The sequence below is a fragment of the Neoarius graeffei genome, chromosome 1 (genome assembly GCF_027579695.1).
Source record: "Neoarius graeffei isolate fNeoGra1 chromosome 1, fNeoGra1.pri, whole genome shotgun sequence".
Taxonomy (NCBI): Eukaryota; Metazoa; Chordata; class Actinopteri; order Siluriformes; family Ariidae; genus Neoarius; species Neoarius graeffei.
The window spans coordinates 18,178,314-18,203,444 of record NC_083569.1 but is presented as its reverse complement, the minus strand read 5'-3'; the positions used below and the strand labels follow the sequence as shown (position 1 = coordinate 18,203,444).

At 41.4% G+C, this 25,131-nt stretch overlaps 1 protein-coding gene and 3 non-coding genes across 33 annotated transcripts in view; 3 read left to right on the top strand and 1 right to left on the bottom strand.

Moving 5' to 3' along the window:
• LOC132891954 (protein NLRC5-like) overlaps positions 1–25,131 on the top strand; it is an 888,139-nt gene that overhangs the window by 523,306 nt on the left and 339,702 nt on the right. For 24 of the 30 annotated variants that reach the window (XR_009655388.1, XM_060930219.1, XM_060930146.1 and 21 more), the window contains one exon: positions 5,220–5,393. The exons of the other annotated variants lie outside the window; for them this stretch is intronic. Coding sequence is in view for 23 of the 24 variants with exons in the window: in XM_060930219.1 (XP_060786202.1) it covers positions 5,220–5,393 (174 nt within the window). In the remaining variant the exon portion in view is untranslated. The remainder of the gene's footprint in view (positions 1–5,219; positions 5,394–25,131) is intronic. 30 annotated transcript variants of the gene reach the window in all.
• trnad-guc (transfer RNA aspartic acid (anticodon GUC)) lies at positions 22,735–22,806 on the bottom strand. Its single transcript has one exon. It is a non-coding gene; the product is annotated as a tRNA-Asp (tRNA).
• Positions 23,227–23,340, top strand: LOC132896400 (U5 spliceosomal RNA). Its single transcript, XR_009656031.1, has one exon. It is a non-coding gene; the product is annotated as a U5 spliceosomal RNA (small nuclear RNA).
• Positions 23,526–23,716, top strand: LOC132897872 (U2 spliceosomal RNA). Its single transcript, XR_009656397.1, has one exon. It is a non-coding gene; the product is annotated as a U2 spliceosomal RNA (small nuclear RNA).

The window sequence follows — 25,131 nt, the reverse complement described above, 5'->3', positions numbered from 1 at the left end:
CAAACCCTTGAAAAACACTTGAAAAAAAAATGTTATGTGGTACAGACTCCAAACTTGTGGTCATTATCTCCAAACTTCTTAATATCTAGAACCTGTTTATTAATTAATATGCATTTTGAAAAAGTATTTATTTCAAGGCCTCCCCAACTGCTTTCTGTCGCTCTGACTATGTCACAGTCACTGTTGCGTTGATTGGTCAGAGCGTTGGCCTATACGCACAGAGACAGTTTGAAAGACAGCGGGTTGTTCCTCCCACCCCCTTCGGAAATGTCTACAACCAAGACCAGACTAAATATTCACATTTAGTCTGGCTTGCCAGGCTAATCTAACACTGGAACATTTTTAATTGCAGCTACACGCCTGGAGTCTCTCTTTTTTAAATTTTCTCTTCGCACAACCACTCAATTGATGTCTGTCCATTTTTCATTTCTACCGCGGTTTTTAAAAGATTGATACATTTCACCATAGGTGGACTGGCTCAACTGACAGGTTGAGGAAAGGGGGGTTAATGGTCACATAGGCCACTCTTGCTCAGTTATTAAAATTATGTTACTAATTACTGGCCACTGACGAGGACAAACGCTTTGTTCCTCGACATAATGTGCATTGCACGTAAACACTCTTGCCTTTTATTTCAAGTAATGAAAAGTAATGGCTGTATTTCCAATGTGAAAGCACAGTGCTGGGCTGACCGCTCGCCATCGCTGTGTCTTCCGATTGAAAGAGCGCACAGTCGTGCAGTAGGACGGAGCTCAGATATCAATGCGCTGCCGAAGCGCGCAGAAGGTGTTAGTACGCCTGTCATTATAGTGCTGACTTTCCATAGCATAGAAAATCGCTACGTTTCAATTTGTGTAACTGAACTTGTTTCATATCACTGGTCATATAAACCTATGTAAACAGGAAAAACACGGAAGAGTTTGGTCGCATCTAACTACAGCCCCAAAAAATACCATTGGCCATACTGAGCCTAGCTACATTGCTAACAGGAGTGACAGCGCGTCTGACTGCGTCTGACTGACTGGGAGGTCACGCAATGCTCGGACAGGTACGGAGCAGCTCGTCTCAATTCAGATAAGAGCATATTTCATTATGGAAGTACGGTGGACTGTTCCTTTAAGGATATACAATGTTCCCGAAGGAGCTGAGGGATCATCTATGGTGGAGCTTGTGGGAAAACTATTACGGGATACGCTAGCGATTTCCCTCCCCCCCCCAACCGAGGAGCTTGACATCGAGAGGGCGCACCGCGTGCTGGCGCCAAGACCCGCCGGAGACAGGGAAGATAAGCCGCGGTCAATAAGAGTCAAATTCCTCCGCTACAGGATTAAAGAAGAGATTCTGCGCAAGGCTTGGGGAAAGAAGAAGGTTTTTCTGAATGGGAGGCTAATATACTTTGACCAGGGTTACCCGCCCAGCAGTCCTGCAGAAGAGGAAGGAATATGCTGAGGCGAAGCGAGTGTTAAAGCAGAGAAATATCCACTTCCAGACTCTGTTCTCAGCTAAACTACGAGTGTTTTCCGAGGATCGGACGCACCTGTATCGGACAGCGGAGGAAGCGACCATAGACATGAAGGACAGAGGGCTGCCAGTCAGCGTGATTACACCGAGGGAGAGTCTGGCTGAGCAGCTGTCCCGCTCTGCCTGGGAAACAATGGGAAGACCAAGCTGGCAAGGGACAGGTGAGGAGTGAGAGAAAAGTATCGAGGAGAGACTGCGAGCCTTCAGAAGGCAGCCCTCACCCTCTCAAGAGGAGTTATAAGTTTTGATTGACTTTTAAAGTGTCGGAGAGCTAAACAGAACTTAAAATAGGCGGTGTTGTGTTCACTTCAAGACATTTATACATTTACCCCAGTTAGGTGAGAATATACAACCCCGATTCCAAAAAAGTTGGGACAAAGTACAAATTGCAAATAAAAACGGAATGCAATAATTTACAAATATCAAAAACTGATATTGTATTCACAATAGAACATAGACAACATAGCAAATGTCGAAAGTGAGACATTTTGAAATTTCATGCCAAATATTGGCTCATTTGAAATTTCGTGACAGCAACACATTTCAAAAAAGTTGGGACAGGGGCAATAAGAGGTTGGAAAAGTTAAAGGTACAAAAAAGGAACAGCTGGAGGACCAAATTGCAACTCATTAGGTCAATTGGCAATAGCTCATTAACATGACTGGGTATAAAAAGAGCATCTTGGAGTGGCAGCGGCTCTCAGAAGTAAAGATGGGAAGAGGATCACCAATCCCCCTAATTCTGCACCAACAAATAGTGGAGCAATATCAGAAAGGAGTTTGACAGTGTGAAATTGCAAAGAGTTTGAACATATCATCATCTACAGTGCATAATATCATCAAAAGATTCAGAGAATCTGGAAGAATCTCTGTGCGTAAGGGTCAAGGCCAGAAAACCATACTGGGTGCCCGTGATCTTCAGGCCCTTAGACGCCACTGCATCACATACAGGCATGCTTCTGTATTGGAAATCACAAAATAGGCTCAGGAATATTTCCAGAGAACATTATCTGTGAACACAATTCACCGTGCCATCCGCCATTGCCAGCTAAAACTCTATAGTTCAAAGAAGAAGCCGTATCTAAACATGATCCAGAAGCGCAGACGTCTTCTCTGGGCCAAGGCTCATTTAAAATGGACTGTGGCAAAGTGGAAAACTGTTCTGTGGTCAGATGAATCAAAATTTGAAGTTCTTTATGGAAATCAGGGACGCCGTGTCATTCGGACTAAAGAGGAGAAGGACGACCCAAGTTATTATCAGTGCTCAGTTCAGAAGCCTGCATCTCTGATGGTATGGGGTTGCATTAGTGCGTGTGGCATGGGCAGCTTACACATCTGGAAAGACACCATCAATGCTGAAAGGTATATCCAGGTTCTAGAGCAACATATGCTCCCATCCAGACGACGTCTCTTTCAGGGAAGACCTTGCATTTTCCAACATGACAATGCCAAACCACATACTGCATCAATTACAGCATTATGGCTGCGTAGAAGAAGGGTCCGGGTACTGAACTGGCCAACCTGCAGTCCAGATCCTTCACCCATAGAAAACATTTGGTGCATCATAAAACGGAAGAGACGACAAAAAAGACCTAAGACAGTTGAGCAACTAGAATCCTACATTAGACAAGAATGGGTTAACATTCCTATCCCTAAACTTGAGCAACTTGTCTCCTCAGTCCCCAGATGTTTACAGACTGTTGTAAAGAGAAAAGGGGATGTCTCACAGTGGTAAACATGGCCTTGTCCCAACTTTTTTGAAATGTGTTGTTGCCATGAAATTTAAAATCACCTAATTTTTCTCTTTAAATGATACATTTTCTCAGTTTAAACATTTGATATGTCATCTATGTTCTATTCTGAATAAAATATGGAATTTTCCACATCATTGCATTCCGTTTTTATTTACAATTTGTACTTTGTCCCAACTTTTTTGGAATCGGGGTTGTATACAGGCGAGGGATGCAGAAGTTATATGCCTATAATATGCATATAATTCAGTTAAATGCCTATAATTCAGAAACTATTGATAGAACTATTTCATGCTTGTATAAGCGACTGTCAAATTTGAAACCACATTCAACTTTATATATTAAAATAAAATGGGAGAAGGAAGGAGGCATAAGGAAGGAAGGAAGAATGGACAACAATATGGAAGTATCAATGGATGTGTACCAGCTCACAGAAGTGGAGGGAATTTGGCTGGAAAAGCCTGATTAGGTACTTTATTACGCCTTCTCAGAAGTCTCACTATGATAATAACTCCCCTGTCTGTTGGAGGAACTGCGGAAATCAAAGTGCAAACCATTACCATGTTTTCTGGGACTGCCTGGTCATGAAGGACTATTGGAGAGAGATACACAATGCCCTACAGGATATCTTCAAATGTGAAATACCCCTCGAGAGTAAGACTATGTTTTTCGGACACATACCTGAGGAATGGCCGAAAAGAGAGAAACATTTAATAAATATCTTGCTGGTGGCCTGTAAAAAGAGTATTACCAGGAAATGGTTATCACAGGAGAGCCCAACTTTAAATATATGGATGGACATTACAATGGACATTTATAAAATGGAGAAGATAACAGCTTTCGTTCATCACAAATTGGAGAAATTCGCTTCACACTGGGAAAACTGGGTCAAATATGTCACACCCCATAGGCCTGATTTTTATTTTCACAAACCAGTGACCGTACTAGATAAAAAGGATCACTCCCTACTTGTACATAGGTTTTTGTTTTTTTTCTTCTTCTTCTTGTTTGTTTTTCTCTTTTCATTCTTCAGATACAAAACAAAAATGCTATTTTGGCATTTGGGGAAGACAACAGATGTAAGATGTATGAAATATGATGTACCAGATGTGAATGTCTGATTCTGAATGTCAATAAAAAAATTAATAAATTAAAATGCAGCAATGAAACGTTTCCCAAAGTGTCTATTTTATTCATCAGTCTTGGTGTCATTCAATATTTTAGTGAAATCAGATTGATGGAGTATCTCACTGCAATATCGCACTGTTTGTTCATTAAACTCACACTGTTTAGTGGTGAACAGTGCGGCCTGTGTGAAAAGCCCCTGACGCAGAGCTAACAGACCCCCACTGAAGCTTCTGCATCTGTTAGTGTCTCTTAGGTGTTTTAATGGGCAGAAAGACGAAAGCTCATTGGACAACAGGATTTAACGCATCATTTTGAGCTCCGCCCAGACACACGGCTTCACTGGGAGGGAATGGAGTGTGGGCGAACGTGTTTTACACAGAAGAAAAAAAAAACATCTCAGCATGAGAGAGAGAACGGTAATGAAGAATAGACGTTTTCTCTTCTGAAATTAAAATTCACAAAATGTTTCTTCATAAATAACAGGGGATTTTAAAAAAAATATTTCACTCCTTGTGTTTGTAAAAAAGTTTTTGAAGACTTTGACATTTCCTGGTTTTCTTTAATAATAAAACATGGTCTAATCTTCATCCGAGTCAGAATCGTAGACAAACACATTCTGTCTAAAGAAAACAGTCACACTTGTTCTCGTCAGTCCTGAATAAACCATTTAAACATTCACACTCTGGGGTTTAAAAAGTGTGTGAACCTCTGAGCGAACGACTTCTCCAAGAGCTCATTAGAAAGCAAAGCAAAAACATCAAAGCAAATCTTGATGTTCATAAACTGAGGGAGTGAAGTGTGTGTCATTGTGTCTCTGCAGGTTGTGGCACTGTGGTGTCTCAGATGAAGGCTGTGCTGCTCTCGCTTCAGCTCTGAGATCAAATCCCTCACACCTGAGGGGCCTGGATCTGATTGGGAATAAAATAGGATACTCAGGAAAGAAGCTGCTCTCTGCTCTTCAGGATGATAAACATTACAAACTACAGGAACTCTGGTAAGTAATAAATTTTTTAGGTGACTGTTGGAAAAAAAAAGAATTTAATCTCATTATAATTTTTCTTTAATTTCAGTAAATGTCACATGACCAGGCCATGAAATGAAACCAGTTTTAGAAATTTTCACTGTGTTCTATTTAATCAACTTTTTCCTCCCAGTTGTCTTTAAGGCTGTTTGTTGTTCAGTAAAATTGATTTAAAATTCATCTGAAAGCAGAAGATGGAGTCAGTCAGAGTCTCCAAAATGTCCCGTCTGAGTGCATGAGAGTGATTGTAAATGAACACCTCGTCTCCTTGTGACACCCTGCTGCCTCTGACTTCATCCTGCTGCTTTTGTCTGAATAAGATGATCTCGGCTTTTCCCTGTTTCTGATCAGCAGCACACTTCTCAACTCTCCTCAAAACTCAATAAAATGATCATCTTTAATGCCACACTGCCACAAATATGTGATTTAAGGAGCCACTTTACTCACTCTGACGCTCCTTCCTTCTCTCCACCTCCACACCGTGTCTTCTGTCTTTCCTGTAAAATTCACCTCGGCTTCTTCTTAAAGTCTGCACTTAAATCTACATGTAGAACAAGAGATCAAACCCACCGCAGTGTTAGTTACTGTTTAAAAAGCTCCAAAGCCTGTGATTGGATAAGAGCAGTGATGTGATGCGAAACGTCTGCTCACTTTCCTGTGAGATCTTGTGGAAGTTCTCGTTTGTTGGAGCTCAATGTTAGAACACAGATGTTATATAAGACTGAATAAATCTCATCTCATCTCATTATCTGTAGCCGCTTTATCCTGTTCTACAGGGTCGCAGGCAAGCTGGAGCCTATCCCAGCTGACTACGGGTGAAAGGCGGGGTACACCCTGGACAAGTCGCCAGGTCATCACAGGGTGGTTTAAATATCTCATTTCGCATTATCTCATTATCTCTAGCCGCTTTATCCTGTTCTACAGGGTCGCAGGCAAGCTGGAGCCTATCCCAGCTGACTACGGGCAAAAGGCGGGGTACACCCTGGACAAGTCACCAGGTCATCACAGGGCTGACACATAGACACAGACAACCGTTCACACTCACATTCACACCTACGGTCAATTTAGAGTCACCAGTTAACCTAACCTGCATGTCTTTGGACTGTGGGGGAAACCGGAGCACCTGGAGGAAACCCACGCGGACACGGGGAGAACATGCAAACTCCGCACAAAAAGGCCCTCGCCGGCCACGGGGCTCGAACCTGGACCTTCTTGCTGTGAGGCGACAGCACTAACCACTACACCACCGTGCCGCCAGACTGAATAAATCTCATCTCATCTCATCATCTGTAGCCGCTTTATCCTTCTACAGGGTCGCAGGCAAGCTGGAGCCTATCCCAGCTGACTACGGGCGAAAGGCGAGGTACGCCCTGGACAAGTCGCCAGGTCATCACAGGGCTGACACAGACACAGACAACCATTCACATTCACACCTACGGTCAATTTAGAGTCACCAGTTAACCTAACCTGCATGTCTTTGGACTGTGGGGGAAACCGGAGCACCCGGAGGAAACCCACGCGGACACGGGGAGAACATGCAAACTCCGCACAGAAAGGCCCTCGCCGGCCACGGGGCTCGAACCCGGACCTTCTTGCTGTGAGGCGACAGCGCTAACCACTACACCACCGTGCCGCCAGACTGAATAAATGTTGAATTAAATTATAAACAGGAGATAATAATGTTTCTCTTGAAGCAGAGATGATTACATGCTGTTGGTCATGAAGTACCACAGTCCAGTGTGTGGGGATTAATCCAGATGTTTTTATTTTATTTTCAGGCTGTGATGAACATCCGTGTGTGAGATGAAGACTCTGGTGTTCCTGCATTTCCATGTTGGGGAACAGACAACACCATTCATAAACACGTCAGTCGTTTAGTTCTAACAAATGAAAGACTTGGAGACGTGGTCAGTGTGTGTTCATGATGCACAGTGAATCAGACTGCACACAATTCTACACTGAATGTGGAACAACTTGTGATCTGCATGAAACTGCCTGGACCTCAGTCCCTTAGAAACCCTGAAAGAGCAGGTGAAAAAGCACAGGGACTCGAGCTGAACCCAGTCAGTGGAAGATGGAGCTGAAATGGACAGGAACAGTTTCAGGACATTGGTGGGATTCTCACCTGACAGGATCAGCATTTGGGGAGTTAATCTGAGGAAGCCCCGAGGAGACTCACTACAAGGCACATTTATCACTTTGTCCTTTGGTTGGTATTTAATATACTCACTGAGCACTTTATTAGGAACACCTGGATGGAACCGCCTTGTTGATGAGAGGGTTCACCGGAGAACGGCCAGACTGGTTTAAGCTGACAGAAAGGCTACAGTAACTCAGATAACCACTCTGTACAATTGTGGTGAGCAGAAAAGCATCTCAAAATGCACAACACACTGAACACTGAGGTGGATGACCACGTTGGGTTCCACTTCTGTCAGCCAAGAACAGAAAGCTGAGGCTGCAGTGGGCACAGGATCACCACAACTGGACAGGTGAAGAGTGAAAAAACGTAGCCTGGTCTAATGAACCTCGATTTCTGCTGAGGCTCACAGATGGTGGCGTCAGAATTTGGCACCAACAGCATGAATTAGTGTTCCTAATAATGTGCTCTGTGACTGTAGATTAGATCTTTTTGTTACAGGGTCAGACCAAAGCTGTTCATTTTTGTTCTCTTCTAAACTTTTTTCCTCTAGATTTTAAAGAAATTATATACAGGGATGAGAATTTTCCGCCGATTGGCGGATTTCCGACTTTTTCAGACCAAAATGATCGTTTTTGAGATCGATGTAAATCCGTTGAGAAATTTTTTTTTTTGGGGGGGGGGGGGGGATGATTAACGATCTGTGGTCACCTTATAACGCAGACATCCCAAGTCTCCCGGAAGTTCCGGGAGTCTCCTGCATATTGATAGAAGCGAGCAAGAGCGTGCGCGCGCAACATTAAGGTCTGCATCACGCATCTTAGTGTGCGCGCGAGGGGGTGCGTGAGGGAGACTTTATGCAGTGTTGCCAGATACTGCTGACGTTTTCCAGCTCAAAATATGTTCAAAACCCCGCCAAAATGCACTTAAAAGCACCCAATCTGGCAACACTGCCTGTGTGCCTGTTCATGTAGCGCATGCCAGACAAAGAGCATCTTGATTGGGTTACTCAGCAAAATAAGCCAATCAGCTTTCAGTGTGGGCGGGCTTTTATCTCTTTTCTCGAGGACCCGAGTTTGAGTCAGTGCAGCCTACAGGATCGGCATGGCAGAGAGAGAGCGCGCGCCCCAAAAAATATATATCAATTACACGTCATAAGTGTGTATCTTTTATAAATGAGGTTAGCTTGTCTAATGTAGCATGTTGGGGAGAATCATAGTATCATATCTATATTTCTGATAAAATTTTAGGTATGATAGCATGTGGCGGCACGGTGGTGTAGTGGTTAGCGCTGTCGCCTCACAGCAAGAAGGTCCGGGTTCGAGTCCTGTGGCCGGCGAGGGCCTTTCTGTGTGGAGTTTGCATGTTCTCCCCGTGTCCGCGTGGGTTTCCTCCGGGTGCTCCGGTTTCCCCCACAGTCCAAAGACATGCAGGTTAGGTTAACTGGTGACTCTAATTGACCGTGAGTGTGAATGGTTGTCTGTGTCTATGTGTCAGCCCTGTGATGACCTGGCGACTTGTCCAGGGTGTACCCCGCCTTTCGCCTGTAGTCAGCTGGGATAGGCTCCAGCTTGCCTGCGACTCTGTAGAACAGGATAAAGCGGCTAGAGATAATGAGATGATAGCATGTATAACTCTCCTATTTATTGCTCATTTCATAGGGGGAATTGCTGGTATGTGCCGCGCGAGAGCGTCTGCCCACGTTTTTTAGGCCGAGATGAACTTATAGTTTTTGATTTAAAAAAAATTTCCAATCTGTAATGCCCATTGTACATGCCTGTTCTTTAATTCAAAATCACCATCTCGATCTTCAGATTGACCATATGGTATCTGTATTACATTACACAACATCCTGTCCAGATAAAACCTAGTTAGTACACACAGCAGTTGAAAGGGAAGTGATGAGTGATGTTGAATGTTGCCTGCTTAATATGCAAGACCTCCTGCTACCACGATAACATCAGAAGAAAGCTTAAGAGAATTATATGATAGAACTTTTTTCTGGTTTGCACTTCATTTTAAAGGATTGGAGTATTCAGAGATGAATCACAAAAATGCAGAAATATAATACTGTAGAGCTCGTTTATATTAAAAGGTGCATTGATTTTTTGAAATCATCAAATGTGAATTGATCAAAAACAAGTCTCTTGTACCATATTAATCATTTTCACCTGGGAGTCGACCAAGAAGGGGAATTTATTTCCAAATAAATTGCAAATTTTTGCTGATAAAATTAATGGTTTTGGGGTAAAAAAAAAAATAAAAATAGCCAAAAATAATTAGCCCCATGGGCCCCGCCCCAGTTTTTTCAGACTTTTAAAATATTTTTCATTCTCATCCCTGTATATAAATACCGCGTGATTTATTTTCTGTTGTATAAAATTAGTTTCTGTATTTAAACTTTTTTTTTTTTTTTAGCAAAAAAAGCCAACAGTTATTGAAAATAAATTTATGCGCAACGCTTGGGTGTTAGTACTCGGACGGAAAAATGGATTTCCATCAAAATCAAATCGCGAAACTTTCATTTTCAGTATCTGTGTAATTTCTGATTTATTGTAAGTGTGAAGGCAGCCATAGAAAGTAATGGCTACCCTTTATGTTCTTCTTCTTTTTGTTTTTACATATTAAAATATTGCACATATTTGATATTAATTATGATTGTATTAAAAATGTAATGGACTTTATTTAAAAGAGAAACATTGTAAAGATGAACATTGTAATGGTTTGAGTGGACTCAATCTCCCATGATGCATTTATGTATGTCACTTCCTGTGAAATGTTTTGTTGGGGTATCCGCTGGAGGGAAAGATGGATGTGGAAGAGCGAAACGGGGAGCGGCTTGGTGCACGAGGAAAGTGTTGTCGTTTGACTACGAAAAAAAGAGGGTGCTGGTGAAGGAGCTTGGAGCTGGCTGAGACGAGTGGAGGAAGGGTCATAAAGGCGGTTGGTGACAACTGGACTGGGAATGGTCAGAAGTTTGCAAAGGGAATTGATGTTTCAGGAAGTGAGTGTGAGGAAATGGAAGAAAGCGGGAGTTATGAAGCATGGTCATTTTTATCAATAAATGCAATTAAATGATTATAAATCAATTTCTCAAAGACTCTATTAAAGACTGAAAGTAATGCAATTGGTCTATAGTTACTTGGATCAGAGTCATCATCTGATTTGAATACAGGAATAATTTTAGAGAATTTTAATTTAGAGGGATATGATCCAGTGTTAATAAAAGAGTTTATTAGATAGGCTAAGTGATCACGAATAAGGTGACATGAGGCTTTAAGTAGGTCAACGGGACAAGAGTATAGACCATAAGACTTATTTTGGGGCAAGGCTAGAATTTCATTTTCAATTTCTTGTCTTAAAACTGGTGAGAAGAAGAAAGACTCTTTTAGATCCAGATTCTTTAAATAATCAGAAAAATGTTTATTAGCCAAAGGAATATTGCTAGCTAGTTTAGGCCCGATCGAAACAAAATGCATGTTCATAATATTGGACAAATTTCGAGTATTGAATTCCAGTTTTTCATTATTTAACGGGTCTTTAAGATGGGAAATGGTTTTCGATCTTTTTTAATTGTTATTAATAAGCGTATTAATACCTTTCCATGTTCGTTTCATGTTTTTTATATTAAGTTCAAAAAAGTAGTTGTAGTAAAGTTTTTTAGAGATATGTATTAGGCTAGATATTTTATTTCTATAGTATTTATATTTGTCAGTATCGCCAGAGCAAAAAAGCTGATTTTTTACTTTTAATTGATCTTTGTATACCCTGCGTTATCCATGGTTTTTGCATTTGTTTTAGTCTCCGGTTGGAAGGAAATTTAATTGGAGCATGTTTATTCACTAAATTGTTTATCTTTTTATAAAATACAGAAAAGGAAGTCTGTATAACCATTACCAAAAAATGACGCTGCGGGGTATTTGGTAAATTCAGATTTGGAAAGTTAATTTACGAAATTATTGATAATGTTATTAGAAATAAATCTTGTTTTATGTTTGCTAGTTTGTATTTTGAGTTTGGTTGATGAAATTATACAGAATTGTCAGAAATGTCAGAAATTATATTTCCACTCGAAGTCAGTTTTTCCGTTATGTTTGTAAAGATATTATCGATAAGGGTGGCGGAGGTATTATAGACCCTAGTAGGCTTAACAACAGTTGGTAGCAGATAATTACTCTGCAACGTAGTCAGAAAGTTATAACTGTGATTACAAGTTTCTAATTTTAATAGGTCGATGTTGAAATCTCCAAGTAGGAAAATTGATCTTTCCTTCTTATTGTATAGATCTAAAGTGTTTTCCAGATCCTTCAAAAAGTTAACTGGAGAACTATGTTGTCTGTAAATTATACCACAGATGATTTTTTTTTTTTTATTAGTAATCATAATTTCAACCCATAGGGCTTGAAAATCAGAATTGGAAGTTTTTTTGAGAATTGAATAATTAAGATTCGAACTGATATACATGCCAACACCTCCAGAAGCTAAAGGTGTCGGAACGTATTCAAAAAAGTAGCCGGGAATATTCAAATTAGTTATAGGAAGGGGCGGCACGGTGGTGTAGTGGTTAGCACTGTTGCCTCACAGCAAGAAGGTCCAGGTTCGAGCCCCATGGCCGACGAGGGCCTTTCTGTGTGGAGTTTGCATGTTCTCCCTGTGTCCACGTGGGTTTCCTCCGGGTGCTCCGGTTTCCCCCAAAGACATGCAGGTTAGGTTAACTGGTGACTCTAAATTGACCGTAGGTGTGAGTGTGAATGGTTGTCTGTGTCTATGTGTCAGCCCTGTGATGACCTGGCGACTTGTCCAGGGTGTACCCCGCCTTTCGCCCGTAGTCAGCTGGGATAGGCTCCAGCTTGCCTGCGACCCTGTAGAACAGGATAAAGCGGCTAGAGCTAATGAGATGAGTTATAGGAGGCAAACTAGAACTAGTTAATTTTGTTTCTGAAATTCCAATAATATCAAATTCGAATCCAAGCTCATTTAACAGATGAGTTTGAAATTTTTCTAAATTTGCATTTAAACTCCTTACATTGTTATGAATTATTGAAAAACTTGCTTCAGAATTATTAGAGGTTAAAGTGCTTTTCAGTTTTTGGAAACTATGTGGCGAATAATAGTTTGAGGTAATGTTATTTGAAATGTGAAAGTCAGGACTGATATCAGGCTTAGGAGAAAAATTTGTTTTAAATAAGTCTAGATCATAAAGTCTATGGAGCTTATCTAAGCAGGTTTTACAAGGAAGATTCTGAGTATTTGACGATAGTAAATTGTTAAATTGACCATGACTTAACATGATGTTCGTATTATAATAGGGAAGTTCCTTGAGTAAGTTTTTTTTGTTTCTTTAGTGAACACTTATCTTGCTTCATTTAGAGTAATTCCTATCTTCAGTTGTAGATTTGATCACAGATGACGAAGAACTTCTGATCAACTTACTTTGATGGTAATAGATTCATCGTCTTTCTTGAGATACGGTAAATAGCTGAGTTCTTTGTCCAGCAACACTTATAGTCGTGTTTTTTTTCTGGAATTCTTTCGCTTCACTTAGGAGTTGTTGTGATCTTGGGGTAAGGTGATCCATAACTTTAATTTGAGACTTTGTTGGTGACGGAAAACCAGTAATATCAGAAACATTGATTCTTGCTGCCTCCTTCTTTTGATTCATAACTTGTTCCTTTGCCAGTCTTCTCATAAACTTGCAAATGATAGCTGGAGGGTAAGAAGATGGTCGGCGGTTTGGAATTCGGTGGACTATGTCGATTTCAGATAGAGAAATCGAGGTTGCTCCCATTTTGTGAAAAAGATTCATGCAGATGTCAGCAGATTTTGTTGCAGATTCACGAGGGCCTCCTTGTGGAACACCGAAGATTTTCACGTTATATTGGTAACTATATTTATACATGGTCTTTGATTGCCCCATCAATGGAATAGACTCTTTTGCTAAGTCTTTCTAACTTAGCAGATAAAGATTTGAATTCTTTTTCCACTGAAAACTGGGAGGATTTCATATCATCAAATCCTTCGCTCGGGCGGCACGGTGGTGTAGTGGTTAGCGCTGTCGCCTCACAGCAAGAAGGTCCTGGGTTCGAGCCCCGGGGCCGGCGAGGGCCTTTCTGTGCGGAGTTTGCATGTTGTCCGTGTGGGTTTCCTCCGGGTGCTCCGGTTTCCCCCACAGTCCAAAGACATGCAGGTTAGGTTAACTGGTGACTCTAAATTGACCGTAGGTGTGAATGTGAGTGTGAATGGTTGTCTGTGTCTATGTGTCAGCCCTGTGATGACCTGGCGACTTGTCCAGGGTGTACCCCGCCTTTTGCCCGTAGTCAGCTGGGATAGGCTCCAGCTTGCCTGCGACCCTGTAGAAGGATAAAGCGGCTAGAGATAATGAGATGAGATGAGAAATCCTTCGCTCATAAAATCAAGGCTTTTGATAATTTCAGTGTCCTTGTTTGAAGGTGCAGGAAGAGATGCTATCTTGTTCTTTAGTCCTTCCATTTCTTGGCTTAACTCATTGATCTGTAATTTGAGTTCGCCATTTTCTTTTCGTAACTTTTGGATATTATCTTTCGACATGATGATTTCACTTAAGATTTGTCTTAAATATGGAAAATTTCATACAGTAGAGGAGAAATAAAACTCTAATTTCTACGGAGCCGAGTTAAAGCATGACCACTCGTCACGCTCAATCGCCCCTATCTCATGCCAGAGACTCAGAGACCACGAGTGGGAGGGAGTCGTGGCGGAAGCGACGCCAGCATTTCACAGGCATACGATACAAGCAGGGAAAAGGAGGGCCGCTGCTCCGCAGGTAAAGCCGCACACAGAGGCTCCCGACCGGGAAAACCGTACCCGAGAGGATGCCGCAGGCGGAACCGTCCCTCCTGAGAGCGCGAGCACAGGAAAGCAGAGCCGCACGAGGAGAAGAGCACGCGTACATCCCACAAACACTCCACGCCTCTCCCACGAGTACGGGACCGCTCTCAGCCCGCTCTCGCGCAGCCTCTCTGATAATAATAAATTATTTATCTAATAATAAAAATGAGTGTGGCAGTGAGGGTGTGGTCGAGTGTCGGCTGTGAACGGAGAGGAGTCAGATTGAACCAGCAGGTAACATGGGACGAGATCCAGCTGTGTCTTATTACTGGCTGTCTATTAATGTGTGTCTCTGTGTGTCTTTCAGATGGCCAGGAATGAGAAAGAGAGTGAGTTGAAGTAGTGGCCCTGAAGATTGACCTTTAGAAATAAAAGTGCACCTTGGATTGTAGTGCCTGTCTCCGTTTCATCATTTGTCCCAGCATAAACGCTGTCACAATGATATAACCTGTGAATGTGCATGGGTGATAATATTTCTTGTAAAGTTAGATATAACCTCCCCAACCTATCTATGCCAATCTCCTTTAAAAGAAATACAAGCCCCAGGAAAGCTTGACTGAGCCCCTGGTCTTTTCAATAGCTAGAAACGCCCCTGCTTGTTAATTAACGTTCATTAAACCCCTTAATACTCAGCCCTAACAACACAAGTTTATAGGGTGTTAGATATGAAAAATAAAATGTTCCTTTACTCAAGATAGCATCAAGAGAACAGAAGAGAACTACAGGTACTTCGCTTTGTAAAAAAACAAGAATGCCATTCGATGAATATGTATTCTTATTACAGTTTACTCTTAAGTGGACAGTTGTGTTGTTTTATCAGAATCGTATCTCTGTAAATGAGCTTAGCGACTCAGAGTAACCAGCGCAGCTACAAAAGCAAAATGTTTGTGGCAGATTTGCAGTAAACAAACTAGTTTGCCAAAGTTCACCACTCGAGACAAACTTCCAGCAGCATTCTGGCAATAATGAGAAGTTTGCCACTACTAGCAAACATTCACCAGTGGAGGATGTAAGCAGGGTTGGACAACATTTCTGGAGGATGTAAGCAGGGTTGTGTGATCACTGACTGCGCCATCTCGTGTTCACCAAAGGGAAAAACCTTAACACATGAATAAATGTTCACAGATCATACAGAGCAGAAAGACTAAAATGAGGGTTTTTTTAAATACATAAATTAAAAAATATTCATTCTTTCTCCCTCTCTCTCTCTCTCTCTCTCACACACACACACCAGATGCATCGTTTGTGCGTTATGTGTGTGTTACAGAGAAAAGGAGAGAGTGAGAAAAGGAGACAAAGTTCATGTCTTAAATGAAGGGTCACTTGTTCAAATCTGCTATTCAAATCTGCAAACACCTTTGGAACACCTTCGTCTGTTTAGGTCTTCACACTAATATGGATCTGCACCTTGGAGAGTGCTGTATTAATCACACATTTTTTTTAAAATAACATTGCAGCAGGGCGGCACGGTGGTGTAGTGGTTAGCGCTGTCGCCTCACAGCAAGAAGGTCCTGGGTTCGAGCCCCGGGGCCGGCGAGGGCCTTTCTGTGCGGAGTTTGCATGTTCTCCCCGTGTCCGCGTGGGTTTCCTCCGGGTGCTCCGGTTTCCCCCACAGTCCAAAGACATGCAGGTTAGGTTAACTGGTGACTCTAAATTGACCGTAGGTGTGAATGTGAGTGTGAATGGTTGTCTGTGTCTATGTGTCAGCCCTGTGATGACCTGGCGACTTGTCCAGGGTGTACCCCGCCTTTCGCCCCTAGTCAGCTGGGATAGGCTCCAGCTTGCCTGCGACCCTGTAGAAGGATAAAGCGGCTAGAGATAATGAGATGAGATGAGACATTGCAGCAAATCATGAAGTATTGTAACACAGTAATAGTGTACCATGGTAAGACAAATGTTGACTATTAACCACAAAAATAAGTAAAGAGTTCAAAAAATAAATTCACAGCTTATGCAGGTGGCTGTTTGTAAACAGAAAAGATAAGTGACTATACAGTACATGCATGAATATTTAATGTAAGTGAATATAGTTTGATTTTCTTTAATGTTTCTCAGGTTTCAGGCACAATTAAACTGTTCACATCCTGTAGCTCAGTCTTTCACCAAAGAGGTAATTCTTCTGCCAGACCATACATCTGCACGTGTGTCAAGAAAGCTTGGCTTTTTCAAAATGGACACATGAAATCTGCCTTGCCTTGGGATTTGGCTGTAACTGGGACTCCAACAGAGTAATGCAGGAAATAACGGCAGCCTTCCATCCAATTGCCCAACTAGTGGCCTAGTGGTAGCGTGTCTGCCGGGAGATCGTGAGTTCTATTCACGGTCGGGTCATACCAAAGACCATCATAAAAATGGTACCTACCGCCATCTGGCAAGGCACGCTGCAATACAGATGTGCATGGGGAGTTAAACTCTTGTGGTTACCAGAGGACTAGCCCCCCACTGTAACCCTAGCTATGTAATAGGCGAGAGGCCGAGGGCAATGGAAACGGAGATCGGTGCCGCCTGATGCGCCACATACAGGTTGGGCCTGGTTAGTACTTGAGTGGGAGACTGCCTAGGAATACCAGGTACTGTAAGGTGTGGGAAGGACTTCCATCCAATTGTGGAGGGATGCAGGTAAGCTTTTGATCTGTTTTGTCACGTTTACCTGTTTTATATGCTTTGTTTTTGCAATAATAACATGATGTACTATGAAAGGATAATTTTGAGTGTATATTTTAAATTGAAATATTTTTGATATTCCCTTTTGCCTACTCATCACTCAGCTCTGTCCTCCATCTCTTCTGCCAACCTCTGGCTGACTAAAACAGGTTTTCCTCCAGAACTGTCCTGTATTTAGTGCCATCCATCTTTCCTTTAGTCCTGACCAGCTTTCCTGTCCCTGCAGATGAAAAAATATCCCCACAGCATGATGCTGCCGCCACCATGCTTCACTCTAGGAATGGTGTTCTCTGGGTGTTGGGTTTGCGCCATACATGGCATTTCCCATGATGGTCAAAAAAATCAAGTCCAGGGTGTACCCAGCTTCTCGATCATGGTCAGCTCGGATTGGCTCCAGCTCACTGATGACCTACAATGGAAATGCAGTATAGAAAATGGATGGAGGGAGAGAACAATATACTCTGATAAGTACATAAATGAATATTTTAATTATGTGTTTTAGTGGTGCCTCTACATGTGCCTTTACTCCAGATATGTTTTTTCATCTTAATTCTTGTTAGTGTCACAATAAAACAACAATTTTCACCTTTAAAGTGGGAGGCATGTTGTGTAAATCAAATGGTGCTAACCCCCCAAAATTCATTTTAATTCCAGCTTGTAATGCGACAAAACAGGACAAATACAAAGGGAGATGAATACTTTTGCAAGACAATGTAAGTTTGATTCTTCAGATACAAATATGTGAAAGATGAATGAATAAGCATCTAAACTATTTAAAGAAGAATCTTGCCAGTAATCAGATATTGGCAATGACACATCTGGCTGTGAGAAGACCTCTGCACATCCATAAGGCATGAGAGGGTATTTTTGCACTGCTGGGATTTTTTATTTATTAATTTTTATTTTATTGGAGAGTGATAAGTAGCTATTCAGTCACTTTCATCACCTTCTCTCTCACACAGCTCACCATTTCCTGGCTCTGTGGAGTGGCTTCAGGCCGGTTTGTCTAGCCAAAGGCTGAACACCAGTGGTGCCTGACTTTGATTAACCTGTAACATTAAAATGAGAAAATAACTAAACTTTCCAACCATTTAATTTTTCGTGACTTGTTTGAGACCTGACCATTTTTTTTCTTCTCCTACATGTAAAGATTTACGATGGAAGCTACTATAGTAGGCTACTATTATATACAGTATCTTGGCTATACATATCACAGATGTAGGCCTATAAATTAAATATGAAAACATCAGCTGGAGTTTGATTATTGACAGGAACGCTGTTGACCCCAGCAGTAAATGATTTCCATACCACATTTTTTCTGCCTTCCTGTGATGCTACTGTTCAGGCTGCCAAATAGAAATAATTTATTCCATTGGATTTGTGATTTTAAAGCTTCTATTCTGAGAGCAGATAAGTTTCTCTTCTTGACCATATTACACCTCTCCATGCCGTAAAGTCAAGGAGCAAGGCCTCTAAACCGATAATATTTAGTATTGTGATATTTAAATGACAATGGTTTTCACCCACCACATTTATCAATGCCCAATCATTCTTACGCTGTGATTGGCAAGATACAAACGGTTCATGAATCACACATGAACCCTGTCATACGGTGATTTCTACAGTTTGACCTGCACTGGTTTCTACATTAGATTGATAAATGAGGATTATTGTATCATCCTTGTTAGTATAGTGGACAGTATCTCCACCTGTTATGTGGAAGACTGGGGTTCAATTCCCTGATGGGGAGGCTTTAAAAATTTATTAATGTGGGTGGCTCAGTTTAAAGGCATGAAGTTTACTTGGGCTGAAGTGTCCTTAAGCAAAGTACTGAAAGGAGGTACACAGAACCATGGCCTAACCTTTAGCTTTTCAATGCCCTGAGACCTCAAGTATGGCATCGGAATAGATCATACACACCACCTAGTGGCCAGTGTTAGTAATTACCAGTCATACACTCCGCCAAGTGGCCAGTGTTAGTAATTACCAGTCATACACTCCGCCTAGTGGCCAGTGTTAGTAATTACCAGTCATACACACCGCCTAGTGGCCAGTGTTAGTAATTACCAGTCATACACACCGCCTAGTGGCCAGTGTTAGTAATTAGCAGTCATACACACCGCCTAGTGGCCAGTGTTAGTAATTAGCAGTCATACACACCGCCTAGTGGCCAGTGTTAGTAATTACCAGTCATACACACCGCCTAGTGGCCAGTGTTAGTAATTACCAGTCATACACACCGCCTAGTGGCCAGTGTTAGTAATTAGCAGTCATACACACCGCCAAGTGGCCAGTGTTAGTAATTAGCAGTCATACACACCGCCTAATGGCCAGCACGGCTCTAAGACAACGAGGGAGGCTCAGCCTCCTCTAAAAATGACGAACATCGTGTAGGATGAATTGCGCTATGCTTATGTTATAGCCGACCTTATAACAGTGCTATTTCAGATCCAGAATCATAGAAATATATGTGCTCAACCCAACTACAGTGTGAAATCATTCTGTTATAACTTTCCCCAGTTCGCCTAATGTGTACGTGAGTTTTTCCCCCCCCCCCTCGTGACAGCGCGATGCAGCCCAGCCTCAGTGGACTTCAATGGCATTTGGGAACTATGCGCTTGTCAATCTCAAAATGCAAGACGGTTATTGGACAAATACTGCGAAAATGCCCGCCCACGGACTCCGAGCCTCACAGTGGGAGGGACATGGCAGTTTCCGCGAGGAGACTGGTGATTGGTGAAAGCAGCCGGATATTTTCTTTGATTGACAGCTCGTTTCAACTATAGACAGGCAGCGGTGAATTTCAGTTCAGTCCCATGCGGATTCGCAAGTGCTGTGGTGTATTGTAAGAGATCAGCTTACATTTCGATTTCATTCATTACATACGGTTTCTACCAGCTTTTTTAGTTTGTATATATTTTCATTGTAAATAAAGTGTAAATATAGTGTTGTCAAGTTTGCTATCTTAGTTCCAGAAATTTCGTTTATTTGAGTGACTGAACTTGAACTTGAGGGGGCTAGTCAGCTAGCAAGAAAGCTGCGCACGGATGCCAAGCATTGCTAATTTAATTTTGGCGAAGCCATTTGCCAGTCTTCCTTTCGAGGAAAAAATTAAAATTAAAGAGCAGGGTAGACCAACGCCTCAAATTGACTTGGTGAAAAAGGTAGGGAATAATACTCGTTCCTTTCAGCTCTCCTGGTACGAGAAAGTGAATTGGCTAACAGCAAGTGACCCACATCAACAACAGTAAATAGGCTACTTTAGTAATATGTCATGGATGGACCAAAAATATAGAATCTATTTAAAATGTTTATGCTGAGTATATTATATTGGAATATATATTTTTTCTGGATATGAATTAAACACAGCTACAATTTGGAAAACATTTTTAAACAAAAACACAGCCGAGAACATTTCACACGACAGACCTGGATTAAAAGTGAAGGGTTATCAAAATTGTCAATAAAACATTTCTCAGTCAAAATAAGTAAAATATAGGGAAAGTGTCATTGAATGAAACGTGTGGCACCCAGCTCTATGTTTGGCTCCCCAAGGTCAGTGCTTGTGCCTATTCCAGAACACTCTGCTGTTACTGCTGAAGTTCCTGACAAAGAGCTGCTTTCAATAATGATCAATTTTTAAACAACATGCCACAATTTTAAAATATAAAATGTGAAAATATACCCCCCCCCCCAACACCATCATCATGTATATTGGACAGTAGGCTAATGGGCCAAAAGAACCTGTTATTTCACAGTTTGTGACCCTGCCAACAATCAGCCAGATCAGAGGCAAGAGTATGGGCAAAATTGATGTGTTTTTTCTTTAAAAATCTGGAAATATCGTAACCGACCAGCCTCCCCTGTTTGAAAGACTACCAGCCGCTACTGGTGGCCAGTGTTAGTAATTACCAGTCATACACTCCGCCTAGTGGCCAGTGTTAGTAATTACCAGTCATACACTCCGCCTAGTGGCCAGTGTTAGTAATTACCAATCATGCACACCGCCTAGTGGACAGTGTTAGTAATTACCAGTCATACACACCATACACACCGCCTAGTGGCCAGTGTTAGTAATTACCAGTCATATACACCGCCTAGTGGCCAGTGTTAGTAGTTACCAGTCATGCACACCGCCTAGTGGCCAGTGTTAGTAATTACCAGTCATACACACCGCCTAGTGGCCAGTGTTAGTAATTACCAGTCATACACACCGCCTAGTGGCCAGTGTTAGTAATTACCAGTCATACACTCCGCCTAGTGGCCAGTGTTAGTAATTACCAGTCATACACACGGCCTAGTGGCCAGTGCTAGCGGAGCCCCATATGCATAGAGTGTGGATTTATAAAGAAACCCATCGAGTTGTTTTCTGATGGTTTTGGTTCTGTGCCACCACAGGAAACCCAACAACTGAGTCGTGAGAAACCCATCGAGTTGTTTTCTGATTTCTTGCCATGATGAATTTCATTGTACTGCTTACCTTTAACTGACAAGCATAATTTTATCATTTAAAGAAGTGTATGCTTATTTACATATCTGATTTTCTTTCAGCTCACCAGCAACCAGTTATTTACTCTTTTGGATGAAAAGAAGCCCAAAGATTCCAGCCTGCAGAAATTGTCTAAAAATACAGCCAGATGGCCGATCACTGGAGTTCATTCTGTCTCAACATACTATATTATGTGCATTATTCATTTTGATAACCGTGTAATAAGGACCTGAGACCTTCGTGCAAAACATGCACACTTCTAAAAAAAAATGTTCATCTTTTACAAACAAACAATAACTCGAGAAAACTCTTTAATGGTCTTTCTAGTTTCATAACACAATTTCTTAATATTAGTATGTTGATAATGCTGATGCTGAGTGTTTTAAATATTTCCTCAACTGCACTTTTTTTTGACAAAACCTCGATCATCTTTTCAAAGTTAAAGCTCGAATCCCCGGAGCTCCATGTGCTGCATTCGGACGAGGAGTGCGTTCCCGGGAGGTTCTAATCCCACTGGGGTTTTATCCCGGGGTTTTGTACCGGGCAGCGGATTCAATGTATTATATTTAGTTTTCAAAATGATATTTTTCCAATATGTTTTTTTTTTTTTGTATTCTTGTCTCAGCAATGGTGAAATCGAATTTGTAAATAAAATCAGTGCCCTGACTCTACTCATCAGGCCAGAGCTCTTCTCTTTCTGTGTATGTTTTGTATACAACATAAGGAAACAGTATAGTAACTATAACGGTAAAGAAATAAAACAAGAGAGGCTGGCTATGATATAAGAAAATTCTACAACCCAGAAACAGATGGGCTTTTAGTCAGTGCCTCAATCTATATATTACCACTTAAAACTATTCCTATGCCATTCTTGAGGTCTCAAGGCATTTAAAAACAAGAAGTGAGGCCATGGTTCTGCACATCTCCTTTCAGTACCTTGCTCAAGGGCACTTCAGCCTGAGACCAGCCCATGTTAACTGAACTACATGTCTTTGAGCTGTGGGGTTAACCAGAGCTGACACAGGGAGAACACGCAAACTCCACACAGAAAGGCCCCCACCAGCCGCTGGGCTCAAACCCAGAACCTTCTTGCTGTGAGGCGACAGTGCGAACCACTCCATCCCCTGCTGCATAAGTTAATAAATTGCTAAAGTCTCCCCGTCGGGGAATCGAACCCCGGTCTTCCGCGTGACAGGCAGAGATACTGTCCACTATACTAACGAGGATGACGCAAGAGCCCTCATTTATCAAGCTAACGTAGAAACCAGCGCAGATCAAAGTGTAGAAATCACCGTATGACAGGATTCACTTCCGTTTATGAGGGAAAGGAACATACACCCTCCCGAGTCAATGCGTTATTCGCTTAAAACACATTTGCAAATTGGTAGAATGAGTTAGGCTAATCATCACATGCAAGATTTGCAATTAATCAAATGAATTGATTATTATTATTATTATTATTATTCATGAGTTAGTACAATTCTGAACTTCAAATTTTAAAAGTCTGGACTTTGGAGAGATGATGGATCTCTTTTGGTGGAACACAACGGGGCAAAATATTGTTACTCTAATACCAAACCTGCGCCCTTAGCTGAGAGTCTCCCAGCCTCCAATCCAGTGTCACTAACCTGATCCAGTGTTCAGTGCAGCTCAGGTTTCTCTTCACTGACCGCAAATCTTTCACCTTTTACGAAACATTTCCGGGGAGAGGGATGTTAATGAGCTCAGCTTATTTTTGCAGGCTTTGCTCTGGTAGAGCTGGACATGTTTCATGGTCAAATGTTAGAAATATCGTGCTTTTTGCATGGAAACCACACACACACACACACGGTGACATCTCTCTTCAAAAGGATCCAGCTGTTGGGGGCGGAGTCTAGCTGTGTTTACTTTTCTGGAGTTTAATATTTGGAAGTGGTTTATTTAAAGCTATTGACTACAGCAAGCTATCGCTTTTTGGCTTTTTGGCTAAGATCAAGTGTGGTATCTGTTTTTATCAGTTTAATATCTGATATGTTCTGTAAATAAGAAAGTTATATTAAGCAAATTTTTATAATAGAGAGCTAAAATAGGGGCTTGTTCTATAGTATTGAAGTGTCTCCAAGAATGGAGTTTTTGTTCAAGAAAGATACCTTTTTTTTTCTTTAATAGATGATTTCAATGTTTGGTATGTTTTCCTTATAAGAAGAGTAGATGGATATTTTACAATGAAAAATTAGTGTTAGGGCTGGCTTTTACTATTCTATGCATCTTCATGGTGTTGGAGTAGTTCTAGAAAAAGTTATCTTAAAAAAAATTCTTTCTTTGCTTGGTTTAACTTTTCTCCATGCTCAACAAGCAACTGGACTGTTAGTCTGCAGTAATTCTTTTCTCTACTTTTTCATTAAACAGATCACACAACACCCCCTACCCCTTCTTTTTTATTTATTTACTTATCTATCTATCTATCTATCTATCAAGAACGCTTGTTGGCCAGACATTTCTCTGCCTGTTTGTAATGGCTAACAAAGCTGCAAAGGTGCAAGAGATGGGCCCAGGCCACCTTACCCTATACCAGCTTTCTGGACCTCCAATACAGTGTTCTCACTGATGCCACCAAACCATGAAAGTTCTGGATGTGTGCAATATTAGAGATATTGATTTCCATAAACAAGCAATGCTTGCATTTCATGCAGAAAAGAAAAAAATCTTGATTTTTGTAATAGTATTGACTAAAAAAATTTGCAATAAGAAGACAGAAGCTGCTAGAAAGTATGTAGAAAGCCTAGAGCCCAGTGTAAGAGCCTGCTATATGGCAAAATTGCAGTTAATCAATAGTCTTGAACCATATGAAATGGGAGAGGAGCTGAGTGAAGACAGCGCATTGCTGCTGGCTGTGACATACCCACACATCATCAACTACTTTTTTTTTTTTTGCTAAGTCCCCACACTGCTGAGGATCTGAAGTGTTTCAAGGGACTAGAAGCTTATTACCAGATGTGCTGTGGCTGGGTCAGGGAATGAAAAGCATGGAAATTTGGTGACAAATGTCTGGTGAAAGCAAAGGTGTGTACTGTGTACATTACATGTACAGTGATATACTGTAGATCATGAATCACATCCCCTGTGGGCCTACCTCAGCTGACAGCAAATGGCTGATTGTGATTTTTAACTTTAGCTTCCTCTCAAGAGAACATACAGAAGCACCATCACAGCTAGACAGTAGAAATATGGTGTCATGTTTAATTTTCAGGCATTGATCAAAACTTAAAAAAAAAAAACCTCATACCTGATACAAAGTGAACTGAACACGCTCTTATGTTGTGTGGATTTTTGTCGCTCAGATCTTGGTTTAGTTTGGCAAGCCAGAGACGACGACACTCCTCTGACAATTTTCTGGTTTCCTCCCCCTGATTTTCAATTATTTTAGGTAATCGGTAGAAGTACAGATGTTTCTCACGATCTGAGCAATTGTGGCAACCCAAAACTGTGCAAGTTAGTAGAGGTTAAATACAGAATCTTGCTTTATGCTGACAACATATTACTGTTCATTAATAACCCTGAGAATTTCATCC